Source organism: Cavia porcellus, unplaced genomic scaffold (genome assembly GCF_034190915.1).
Source record: "Cavia porcellus strain 051 isolate PalLab524CR breed Dunkin Hartley unplaced genomic scaffold, mCavPor4.1 scaffold_8, whole genome shotgun sequence".
In the NCBI taxonomy this organism is placed as follows: Eukaryota; Metazoa; Chordata; class Mammalia; order Rodentia; family Caviidae; genus Cavia; species Cavia porcellus.
Genome location: NW_026947491.1, coordinates 87848543 through 87861498, shown reverse-complemented (window position 1 = coordinate 87861498; position 12956 = coordinate 87848543). Strand labels below are relative to the sequence as shown.

The 12956-nt window shown below is 42.7% G+C and overlaps 1 protein-coding gene across 34 annotated transcripts in view; it reads left to right on the top strand.

Moving 5' to 3' along the window:
• The window catches only part of Anks1b (ankyrin repeat and sterile alpha motif domain containing 1B), a 1068230-nt gene that overhangs the window by 988358 nt on the left and 66916 nt on the right, over positions 1–12956 (top strand). For 20 of the 34 annotated variants that reach the window (XM_023567585.2, XM_023567584.2, XM_063255389.1 and 17 more), the window contains 2 exons: positions 5128–5235; positions 7413–7592. In XM_023567585.2, coding sequence (XP_023423353.2) covers positions 5128–5235; positions 7413–7592 — 288 coding nt within the window. The remainder of the gene's footprint in view (positions 1–5127; positions 5236–7412; positions 7593–12956) is intronic. The other 14 variants (XM_063255395.1, XM_063255391.1, XM_063255390.1 and 11 more) reach the window with 2 other exon arrangements.

Here is a 12956-nt window from a genome sequence, read left to right as displayed (position 1 = left end):
TGGTCAATAAGTTATGAAATGCTTATCTGATGCAGTCTTATATGGACCTGCTTACAATGTCTATTCAGAGTCATAACACAGACAAATTCTTTGGCTTGAATATTAGGTGAAAAAATCAAGGTGAAAATTGTGCTTGTCATAGGATCACCATAAAACATAATCATGGGAGTTAAAAAGAAATACTTAAATATTAATAGCCTATGGATAACTTATCCCTATGTTTTTCTGTATTTTATAAAGTACTTACAGTGGAAAACCAGTATTCCTATTGAATTCAAAACATGGTTTTTATTTTTAACACAGTATTTAAAACATACTAAATTTATATCACATTAAATTTAAAAAGAAAAGAAGCTTTTGTACACTGCCTTTCAGCTTTGCTGTGACATATATTCTGATGTGAGCTATTCAGTGCAAGGGTAATATCATGATACTGTCTAGAAGAATTCTACAGCTGAGCCAGACACATAAATGACAGTGACATAATATTATAGCCTTGTCACTCAACACAGATATTCTCCTATTTCTCACATTCTCAGGGAGTTTCTGCAGTTGTCCTGATAACTGGAGAAAATTCCTGGAGGCCTGGGTTGTCTCAACAATAGTCCTTGCCTTGACCCACATTTCTCCTATGATATGTAAAATGAAAGACATTTTTTACAGTACAGTGACTTTTACTTCTTATCTACTGGAACTCTGCAGTTGGAGCCACCGTCTTATGCTCATGTATATTTTTTTCTTAACTAACAGCTTGACAATAGAGTTGCTTGTGCCCTGTCTCTCCACCCCTGTCAGCCCTGTCAAGCTACCCTTCTGAATCTTGCAAATAATTTGTGACAGAAACTCACTAATGCTTTTTGAGTTGAACTGAATTTTCTCAATGTCTCAAAACAAATGCCCAGTATATTACCACTGCTTCATCCCTTACTCCCATTGATCTTGTTCCCACAATTAACTTTCACCCCAGCGGGAATGCCAACTTCGCAGAATTCTCTAAGGCAGTAACCATTGCTCTGGAGAATTTGGGGGGGGGGGCAGGAGGTCTGTTTGTTTGGTTTTTTTGAAAAGTAATGATTCTCAGGTCCTTGGTCATTGTGCCTGGGGCAGTGGGATTCCACTAAAAATGATCAGAGGTTGAGCTGTTCTCACTCAAGGCAAACCGCATTGCCTTTGGACTTGACTCTTCCAGAATGACAATCTTCCTGTGGAGGATTCTGTTACTGTCTTGACAGTTGGCGTTTTTATTGCTTATTTGGGAATGCTGAGCCTGCACATCGCCTCCTCTGCCATGTTTGGTATTAGCCAACCTGGATCCAACATTCGGTGGTCAAGTTTCCTGTCCTTGACCTATGCATGTATTTTCATAGGGAATTCTGTATGGTGCTAATTTTTAACAATCCCACAAGCCTTATCCAAAACTGAATTGTTTTTGTGTTTTCAGATGTTTGAGACCTAATATAAATGTTTTAAACCCAGTAACTTAAGCATCATCTTAAGAAGCAAGATAATGGAATAACCAATAGTGAAGCCAAGATCAAAAGATGCAGAAGTTAACAGGAAGAAGAGCCTGGTGAAGGGCAAAGAGCAAGTTAAAATCGAGAGCCAGGCTGCCAGTTAGCAGTGCGAATCACAGGCCTTATCCAGCACTTCTGAGTCACAGGTTTTGCGTCTCTGAAATGGAAATTACAATGTTTTTAAGGATTAAACAAGTTCTATGCATATATAAGCATTTGGCACAGTTTCTAGCACAACCATAATATAGAACTAGAACATAGCAAATTTTCAATAAATGCTAGTCATCGTCTTCTGCGATATTGGAGGACATTTCTTAAAAAATGAGGAGTTACCCAGGAGATCTTGACATACCCTGTGTTCATTTGTTGTTCATCTATCCACCTTCTTCCCGGTGGGTCTATGGAAGAGCTCTGGTAGTAAACATTAAAATAACTCAGTTTTGGATAAGGCTCATAGGATTGTTAAAATGCCAGGCAAAAAAGACCCAAGCACCACCCAGAATTCCCCATGAAAATATAATATTGTTAATAGTTTACTACCTATTAGCAATTAAACAGTGTGAGTCACAGAATAGCATATCTGTTCATTTAAAATAGGTCTAGTGGGACTGGGGATTTAGCTCAGAGGCATAAACACTTGCCTTGCAATTGCACGGTCATGAGTTCGATCCCCAGTACTGATAAAAAGAAAAAATAAACTAGGTCTAGTGTCAAAACTAGTAGCTAGGAATGAATCACATCCCTAACAGATAAATTATTTCAGCGAGAGATCCGTCAAAGTTAACCAACTCTCTTCTTGTAAACCATCAACTTATTTATTTGACACAATTAACTTCATGTGAATGAGCAATCCCTAGCTCCTTTGGGTCAGGATTCTGGCTTCCATTGGAGCGCTTTACAGGAGCAGCACAGCAGGAGGTTACACTCTCTGTGTGCCGGCACCGGCACCGGCACTGGGCTCTTCTCACACCTTTCTCTTCCTCTTCCTGGCAACACTGGAGAGTGGCCCTCCCGATCCCTCTGGTTACAGATCAGAATACTGAGATCAGAGGAACAAGATCACTGCCCCAAAGCTGAGCTACGAGAGAGTAAACCGGAGGCAATACGGCAGTTACACAAGCTCAGTTTTACCAACGCTGCTTGTCATTTAGTGTCAGTTGTCAAAATAATTTTAATTATCTTTATGATATACAAAAATCCTCCTTATCTTGCTTTGGGGGCTCAAGGTAGCATCATCAGCATCGAGTCTGATTACATCCTGGGAGAAAGACTGTGGAGATTTCCTGGGAGGAATCTCTATCCCATGGAAACCTGTGGCAAAGTAATTGACAATGAGAATGAAAGAAAACATAATGTGTTTAAACTTGCAAAATACCTTTGAAAAGGTTAATGCTGTATTTTTCTAAGATAGGAATTCTTTGATCTTGATACCTAAAAAAAAGCAATGCAAGAATATAAGTGTGTTTCTTTAGATCATAAAAATAATGCTGCCTCCAAGTAAGCAGCCTGGGACCACTCTTACTTAGCATATTTATAAGTCATCTAGAAGAGGAGTACACGTGCAAGTTCCCAGATCTATGAAATAAAACTGTTGGGCTCTTCCAGGTAGCAAAATGCCATGCTGGTTAATATAAATGCAGACAGACAACCCGGGCTACATGAGAGGGCAGAAGGATGGCAGATGCGGGCTTTTGTGTGGACGCCGTAAGGTGGGGAATTTAGGGAGAAATAATTCAGACCATTTTCCCAAGATTAAAGAGCATTGAACCATCAGTGATAACAAAATTAAGAGATTTTGCAGCCACGTCTACCTCTGTTGCCAGCTATTCCTACTACAGCTAAAAGACCAGTCAGAAATCAGATGCGCTTACATTTTAAAAGAGACATTGCAGGCAGAAAACAGTATCCTGCCCACACATAAAGCCACGGCTTATTTCAGCCTGGACTGTTGTAAGCTGTCTTTGTTTGTTTGTTTGTTTGTTTGTTTTGGTTTTGTGTGTGTGTTTGGTTGGTTGGTTTTTGTTTGGTTTGGTTTTTACAACAAACCTGAAGCAATCACTGTAAGGTGGAGACAAGCCAAAGGAAATCATCCTAAAATGGTCTGTGGGAACAAGGAGCTGCTTTATGAAAGCAAATTTGCAAAGATTAAGGTGCATCAGCCTGAGAAGATGAGGTTCATAAATGCAGGGGTGTAGTGCGTGCAGACATTTGGCTTGGTTAACGTTTACCATCACCGTCCACAGGCAGAAGGGAGAAAGAGGATGTAAAAGGAACAGGTTATAGTGCTATTTAAAATCTAGATCGGTTTCGGCAGGGAGTCCAATAGGCTGACAAAGAGATCAGTAACAATTCCAGATGGCACAGGTTCTGTGCCTAAGAAATGCCTTCTCCTCAGCTTTAAAGCTTGAAAAGAGGAGGGGAAATCACATGGGTAGCTTGGAAGTGAGTTACACAATCAGAGTTGACATATCCTAGGATGATGCAGGGAAGGGAAAGAAGGGGAGAGAGAAAGTTCTTAGGCTGATTCATAACGATTGTTTTAAGAAGCCTAATACTGGGAATATGCCTAGAACCTTATACTGCGTACCTTGGAGCAAACCTAGCTTTGGAATCCAGCAAACCCAATTCAGATCTTAGGGTCACCGCGTACTGGCTCTCAGGGTTAGGCGACCACTCTGAACCTCAGTTCTCCTCTGTAAAGCATGAAGCAGTCCTCCCAGATGGAGAGGTCAGGAGGGGACTGAAGGGGGAGGCATTTCGGGTAGGGATCGAGGGTCTCTGCAGTACCCAGTAGACACCTGCTCCTCAGCAGGTGCCTTTCGCAGCACCCCAGATTACCATCCCCCCAGGCAGAGCTTCATTCTCACCCAGCCTCATGAACACTGTCCTCTCAGTCCTTAGCCCCTATTGTTTGTAAGCACTGCTTCAGGCATTTGGGATAAAATAGTGTTAAACCTATTCCAGTCACCTGGATACAGAGAGACTGAGGACAGGCAGGCCTATTGACTCTAAGGCCAGGAAGGGGCACAGATTTTACTCTTAAAAGGACAGGAAAGCTGGGTATGGTAGCATATACTGGGAGGCTAAGGCAGGAAGACTTAAGGCCATCTGGGCATCTTAGTGAAACTCTGTCTTGAAATTAAAAAAAGAAGAAGAAGAAAGAAGGGGAAGAGAAAGAAGAAGACAGAAGAAGGAGAAGGAGGAGGAGGAGGAGGAAAGGTGGTGGAGGAAGAGGAGAGGATGACAGAAAAAGCCTGGGGACAGCTCTGTGTGAAGACCTTGCTGTTCAATCCCCAATAACAAAAAAGAAAAAAATGGCCGTCACCTGGGAGTCTTAAGTTGGTTGGTGGTGGAGAGCTGGTTTGTGCTTCCCAAGCGCCTCCTGGCCAGGGTGGAGGACGGGCTTGGGCAGCCAGGGCGGGTGGGAGAAGACGCTGCTCTGTTTGCTTTTTCTCCCAGACCTCCAGGCTTGCTCCTCTCTGTCCCCCTGATTTCGCGCCCGTCTCTCATGGAAGGAGCTAATTTGCACAAACCTCTTTGCACTTATGTTTTAGGACATATAAAAATATTTTCTCGCAAATAAAATAGTTAACCCAAATACATGTTGTTTCAGGTTTTAAAAATCAGTTTGATTGGCCACAGGAAACGCATTTTGGCATCTCTGGGCGACAGGCTGCACGAAGACCCTCCGCAGAAGCCCCCGCGCTCCATCACCCTCAGGGTAAGTGCCGCACCGCAGCCCCGCGGTTCTCTCCCGCACACCCCAGAGGTGTTTTGTGCAATAAGATGCCTGCAGCTGTGGATCAGGGACAGAAGTGTTTCAGCACAGCCTTCCTGATCGGTATAAAAAGCAGTCTTCCTTTTGTCCATGTTTTACAAAACCAGGTTTGTTTTTCTCAATTAGTTTAAGATACATTTTGGAGATTGAGAAATACATCTGCGGTGGGATGCAGCCTGACAGGCCACCACCTCACTGGGGCCTGTCCCACGCTCTGGTCTACACCGAGAGTTGGGAAATAAATTTCCTGTCAGACTCCTCTGACCTGCACAGAGGAAATCAATCAAGGCCCGCAGTTAACTAAAGATCAATTTAAAATTAATCTCCAGGGGGCTGGGGATTTAGCTCAGTGGCATAAGCGCCTGCCTTGCAAGCTCATGGTCGTGAGTTCGATCCCTGGTACCAATTAAAAAAAAATTAATCTGAGTCTTCTGTTTGTCAAGATGTAAAAAATGACTGCTTTTACCCTCTTCAAAAATTAAGACTAGATATTGAAAAACTTATTAAGCTGTATTTATTTCTTTAAGCTATATTTAGAATTATGAGTTAGGGAAACTGGAGAGGCCTTGGAAGGCGACAAAAAGGTTAAAGGCAGAGAAAGAGGAAATGAGAGAGATGCTTTCCAGGCCAAAGAGCCTTGGTAGGGAGTCGCAAGCAGCCCCCACTTGTCACAACCCCTGCAAAATCTTTTCCAAAATTCATCCAGAGCCCTGGCAAGTGGCTTAGTCCTGCACTGCCCGGCTTCGGATTTGCTTCCTGGCAGCTCTAGCAAAGACAGTGCTAGCCACCAGTGAGCCCCACCCTTGGACACACCACCACCACCACCATCCCCACCGCCCCAGGCCCAGACCCGGAAGTCGGTAGACCCCAGCCTTGCATCAGGATGGCCCAGCTGGCAGAGCTCCCTGACCTTTCAGTAAGATCCAGGGATCTCCCTGACAGCATTAAGTCTGATTCAGTTTTAAAAAGAAAAGAAAACACAAAAAATTCATAGAGCAGCCAGGGATTTAGCTCAGTGGTGCAGCACCTGCCCGACAGGCGTGCGGTCCTGAATTCAATTCCTGGTACCAAAAAGAAAGAAAAAGTTCATGGGGTGGAAGAAAATGGGCTTCAGGAGGGAGCCCAGAGGAAAACTGATTGAGGGACAAACTGGGATGTACTGAGATACTAGAGAGCTGTGGGAGTGTGGATGCAGAAGTAGGGCTTCCTTTTCCCTGTCCAGAGGAAAAGCCTTCAGTAAATGGGGGTGGGGTTTGCAGTGAGACCTTCCTGTTGCCTCACAGAAGCTGTTGAATCACACTGAAATGACTCTCCAGAGTCATTTCCAGCTACTCGCCCCCCCACCCCATCTTATATTTCCCTCTGAATCTCCCCTTCTAAATCCCCAGAAGAAACAGAGGGAAAAAACAAACCAATCAAAGACAGAAGCACCCACACAAACGTGGAAGACCTAAGTCTCTCAGTAAGATCCAGAAGAGTCTGGGGAGAAGTAGCCTAGAGAATCGGCAGGGTCCCAGGCCTTTTCTTCTTGCAAACCCAGGAGCTCAGCCGGCGGCTGCAGCCCCGTATCTTACTTCCGGCTTGTCTCCCACTCGAGTTGTCGTTGCCATCGAAGAGCATCCTCTGTCATTAGATGCATTGCGCTGCAGTCTGTACGTCCTGTGACATGCCGTGTCGCCGTACTGTGTCCTCTCCCGGGCCTCCTGCCAGACCACTCCGGTGGAGGGTCAAGACCCACGAGGTCCTGTCATAGCTTTTCATCATGGTGTCTGCCGTGGTGAGCACACGCTGCTCATCCAGTCCCTTCCCATGGAAATACACGTGCTAGTGTCCGGGGTGTGCAACAGAGTGTGCCTTGCTTCTCAGATCTGGTTTAGGAAAATAGAGTCTGATTCTTTAGACTTTTAACATTTTGACCTGAAATGCTTGGTGGGGGAAAATATTGACTTGATTAAACCATTAACAAAATCAATGGTGGAAAGTTACCGTTCCTTAGCATTTGATTCAAAAACAGCCCCCTCCCCCCGCCCACAGTGTGTCTTGTTAGTATTTCACAATTTTGAAACCAGAGATTTAGCCACAAGAGCATGGTATTTATTTCATGATGTATTTCCATTCAGGAACCCAGTGGTAATCACACTCCTCCTCAGTTGTCTCCATCACTTAGCCAAAGCACTTACACCACTGGTGGCTCCCTAGACGTTCCTCACATTATCATGCAGGGCGATGCAAGGAGGAGAAGAAATGAAAACTACTTTGATGATATTCCCCGATCAAAGCTGGAGAGGCAGATGGCCCAGGTAAGGTGTACAAGCCTCTGTGAGGTGTTTACCTTTCGCCTCTAGCAGGTAACGCGTTTGGATGCTGAATGGTAGCTTACAATGGATGTTTATTGCTCACACTTAACTTGAACTTTGCCATTTTACTCTGAAGCATCTTTCCTTGTCTGCTTTCTCATTGAACCAGCCTGGATCAGACCTTTTTAGGAGAAGAATATACACACCTGCCGCTTCTGTCCACTCTGCCAGGAAACTCTGTCCGATTTACTGCCCCATAAAATCTTTGCACTAAAGGAGCTAATGCTGTATCTGAATCATGTCATAATGAAGTCGAGTTTTAAAATGTAAATTGGTTGGATAACAGGGTAGAAGTTGGGGAGAAAAGACTATAACTCTGTGTAGTGTTATTAATTTCCTCCCAAGCTTACATATTTACGTGGGACTCTTACATTATCACCTTGAATAGCTGGGAATGCTGGTACTGCTGACATGAATTAAGAGAGATCGTCACAGCCGGACCTTTCCGACCTTTCTAGCCTGTCCTCACACTTGGAAACTTGGGCCAACAGTACGTAGCAGTGGTGCGGTCCTTAGGGCACCTTTCGGTGGGCAGCTAGCTCTGCAGCTTGGCCCAGAGAGTCAAACATACGGACCTATGGAAAACGGTCAGCAGAATCAAGTCTTTCCACCCTCTTCTAGGTTCAGACTGGGTAGTAAGAGTCTTCCTTCTGCCTCCACATCTAGGATAAGAATCTTGAGGTGAAAATTTGACTATAATTGTATTGCCTTGTTAAATATATTCCTCAACTGTTTGGTGAGATTCTGTTTTTAAAGCCTTTGGTAAACAGTCTACACTGCAGCCCATGAAATAAAAATGTGAAGCAAATTCTGGAAGCCATGGCTAGTCTGCCTGCAGGTACTTTGGACAGAGAGGACCGGGGCCCCTGTGCCTTCTTCCCACCTGCAATACTGAATGGTCTTCAGGAGCTGGCAGTGTTGAGACTGTGAGAAGCTTTCACCGAAGGGAGGCGGGCAGTGAGGGACAGACTAAAAGAGAGTAATGTCACCGTTCTCTGTGGTCAGGGATTGTCATTTTATTTCAGTTTTCACCGAAGTTCTGTTAAACAAGGAATATGAAACTCTCCGTCCACATTAACTATTAATCCATTCCCTTACTTTGTTAATAGCTGTTGATCACAGGTATGGTTTGTTTATCTCATGTCAGCGTTTCAGAGATACGGTTTGTTTTACATTCCAATCATTGGGCTTTATTAATTCAAACTGAATCTCTTCTGAACCTAGCCTTTCCGGAGAGGTCAAGTTAGTTCTTTGATGAGCATTCACAATTTTCAAACTCCAGGAACAGAACAATCCGACTCAACTGCTCCTATAAATTATGAAGTTTTGAGGGCTGGGGATTTAGCTCAGCAGCATAAGCACCTTCCCCGTAGACGCCAGGTTGTGAGTTTGATCCCTGGCACCAAAAAATAAGTAAAGCAGTGACAAAATACTTTTCAAATAGCCCAAATCCTTCTCCTGACACACCAGTCAGAAATGCATCCCTTTTACCTATTGTCTTGGCTTGAGCAAATGAAATGCACTTTTATCTGGCCACGTAGGAGAAGGCCACAGCAGAAGGAACGTGAGATGAGCGGGTTGGTAGGCCACCGCCCGTGAGTGTGCTTAGGCACCTTCCGTTCCACCATCGGTGACCGAATGACTGATAGAGGCACAGTCTCTTTCTGCAACCAGGAGCTTATTAGAAGCTTTCTAAATCCTGCAGCTCGATACAACACTTCAGCTGCAGAGAGACGAGGAGGAAACTACAGGAACCTGATCAATACGAAAAAGGGGATTCTGGGAGTGCGGCTCTTTCAGCTGTGTTAATTGCAGTTTTAATTTGTTTTGAGAATGTTCCTTCACCTGGCAAAGCCAAAAATCATGGAGAAATACACACCTCTTAAAAACAGTGCCATTCCGAAGCCTTAACCTGTCAAAATATGAAATACTCAGCCATTTTGTTGTTGAACAGTTCAATTTATATGACTTCCACCACTCAGCCTCTCTGTTGGTGCTTTATTGGTTTTTTTTGTTGTTGTTATTTGCTATGATAAGTTTGGAAATCCATTTGCTTTTTTAATAACCCAGACTCTGCCATAATCTTCTCGGAAGTTATGCATTCAGCTAATAAATCTGGGCCTTCCTAAAGACTTGGATTAGCAATTAAAATTCCTGTAGGAGGCAGCTCATTATATACTTCCTTCTGATCAGGAGTTCAGCTCCTGTGGCTCTTCCCAAGGGCTTCTCCCGAGAGGTTTGCTTCACTTGGTTAATGCTTGCCTACCACTGAAACACAGAAAGCAGTTCACCTTCAGGCTTGCTTTCTTACCTGGGGAAAGACAGGAGAGCACAGTTGAGAGAAAATCCTCAGGACAGATTCACGTTCTTAGAACTCCTCTTCTTCATGTTCAGCGAGGCTCACTGGAGTAATTTGGAATTCTAGCCGCAGGCCACAGACCTGAAGTTCTTGGTGGTTACAGGAACTCGTAGGAGTTTTGTCTTTCCTAAGGTCTGCTCAGCAGATGTCTGTGAAGGTGTTTTTACGTGATATCTCAAGTTAAATTGAGATCAATTTAATGTCTGTTCCACCTACTAAATAAATTTGCTTGTTATCAAATATTCAAAGTGTAACACAGAAGCGGTGTTTAATTACTTTTAATTTGAACTGCTATTAAAAATATGGGCCTTAGAATACAAAAGATTTGCAAATATTGCAGCTATTGTTTGCTTTTATTCTGACATAAGCAATATTCGGGCATCTAATTGTCTCAAATGAGTATGTGCAAAACGAAACTGAGTCCAGCACTAATAGCATTTTTTAAACCACTGACTGTAATGATGTAAACACATCTAAACAAAGAATTTCCTACCATGCCAAAAACATTGCTTCTTTGGTCTGTAATTCTAAATTGGACTCATTAGCCCAAAAACTCCAAAATGCTTCCCCCATTTCCTTACCCTTAATAAATAAATGTTGCACTTACACTCATATAATTATAGCTTACCATGCATAGTGCTTTGAAATGTCCAAAGTATCTGACATCTGTTTATCTCATTTCAACACAAACAAGGTGTGCTGCGCACGACTGATGTGCATATAGCTCATGGCAGATCAGTGCTTAATTCTGAGTTCTGTGAAAATGAGAGGGTAAATACAAATAAACATACAAGAAGGAAAAAATATTTCCATTACTCAGACCAAAATGCAACCCTCACAAGTTTTCTTAAATGATACTTGGAGAAGGCAAAGTACTCTTTAAAAGGATAAAGGCGAGTGATGAAATTGAAAAGGTTTAAGGGCCACATTCTACAGAATTATGAAAAAAAGGAGAAAGTATTCCTAAGTGCTGAACTTATGACCACTTACAGAAAGCTTTCACTTATAGAAATACATACGGACAAATTAGATAGAGTATACATTTTTGAGGTATTAAAAAGATTCCTCACCAGTAAGAGAAATATATATCATTGCATGAACTTCAGCTGAAAAATTAGTAAAGAAATTTATAATGTAAATGTCCTCTCCTTGAAATGAGAATAAGCAAACAGAAAAATCACAATATTATGTGGAACAATAATATGTTAGGCACACTAGAGAATTTTTAAAAATTGTTTCTAAATCATTAGAGAGTTAATTCAGTTGAAAGTCTAATATTTCTTGACCGAACAGTCTTACTAAGTATGAATAGATACTTCCTTATTTGAAAGCACTTTACATATATTATTTCTATAAATGCTTATTCTTCTAATACTATACAAGAAAGATAGAAATCAAGCCATAGGAAGGAGGCCCTGGTGGCCTGGTCCCTGGTGACGTGGTCCCTGGCTGGGATTCCACATGTGGTATCGTGTTTAATCCTCAGGGTAAGTGCCTCTGTCACTGAGGAAGCCCAGGGTGAGTACTTCACTTCATAATTGCTGGGACTCAGGCCCTTATTTTTCTATGTATCCTTGCTCCTCTGTAGCCCTGAGGCCACATAGGCTGACTTTGTGTTAAACTGATGTAAAATGTAACAGTTCAACAAAGACTCAGTCCCCATGTGCTGTGGTAGATGGCACTCACAGCTAGGCACAGTGAGCAGAGGGTAAATCACAAATTGTTTATTGGAAATGTAATGGATCAGCTCATTGTTGTGCTGAAACCCTTTGCATGCAAAACTACGGTGGCTGTTCATTCATGCTTCCCGTGGAGCCCCTGCCCATCCTGGCAGTACTGTGTGCTCCCCTTTGGAGAGAGGCTTTTATGTAGGTGTGGGCTTTGCTCCATACACAGAGAAGTTCTTGCCTATGTGTTTCTCCAAAGAGTGGAAGCTGTTTCCTCAGTGTCTTCTTTAAATGGACTTCTGGGTTAGTTTCTCTCTGGTGATGTGACCTAAGCCAAGTCTCATAGCGTCTCTGAACTTTGGTTGCCTCATTTTTAAAATGTAGACGATCCCTGCTTCTCAGGTTTATGCGTTTCACATAATGTACATGAAAGCATATTCTAAACTCTAAAGCACAGTGTGGATGGATGATAACTGTGAACTCGCGTACATCACTTGTCAGTCCCTAATTAAAATGTCTTTGATTCTTTATGAGGCAAGCTCATGGCGAAGGCAAGTGCTCAGGTTTTGGTACCATGCTGTGATGACTGCCTTTCTAGTCCAGCATTCGCATGCGTAGTGGGGAAGGAGTTGGAATATTCTTTATTATTCTAATTGCTTAAACACAAAATCTGCAAAGAAGCATGTATCATGATGTAGGAGGATCTCCAAAGGAAAGATCTCAAAGCCAGGGAAGGCAGAGAAAGACAGAATCTTTATCAGTTCCAGTAACAGAAGTATAAGCAGAGACTATCCTATGGAAATAACATGTTACTATTGTAATGTGAGTGAGGAGAGCACTTCTTCCTTACATGAAATTTAGAAATATTTTGAAACACACAGTACATAAGATCGTTAGAGAAGTGTGGACATCTCAGAAAACCATGAGGCAAACTTTCGTCCCTCTCGGGGAAAGAACAAAGATCGTTAATTATCCTACTCCAAGTCTCCTGAGAAAGAAGCCCTGTTTTTCCTAGAAATTCTACCCATCAGTCAGGCATTGTGGGAATTTAATAGAATCAACCTTCAGAAAACAACACAACTATTTTGAAAGGAACAGCTTTCTACAAAGCCATTTGTACCCCCAAATCCACCATGTTTTCTTATATCAGATCCTTTAATGTCCACAAGTTGATGGCAGATTTTTCATTTAGATTTTCATCACCTAGCCTCTATTTGGAAAGGCTCAGCCTGCCCATAATTTCAGACTTTTTCCCATGAAGGTCTAAAGAACAATCCCTGT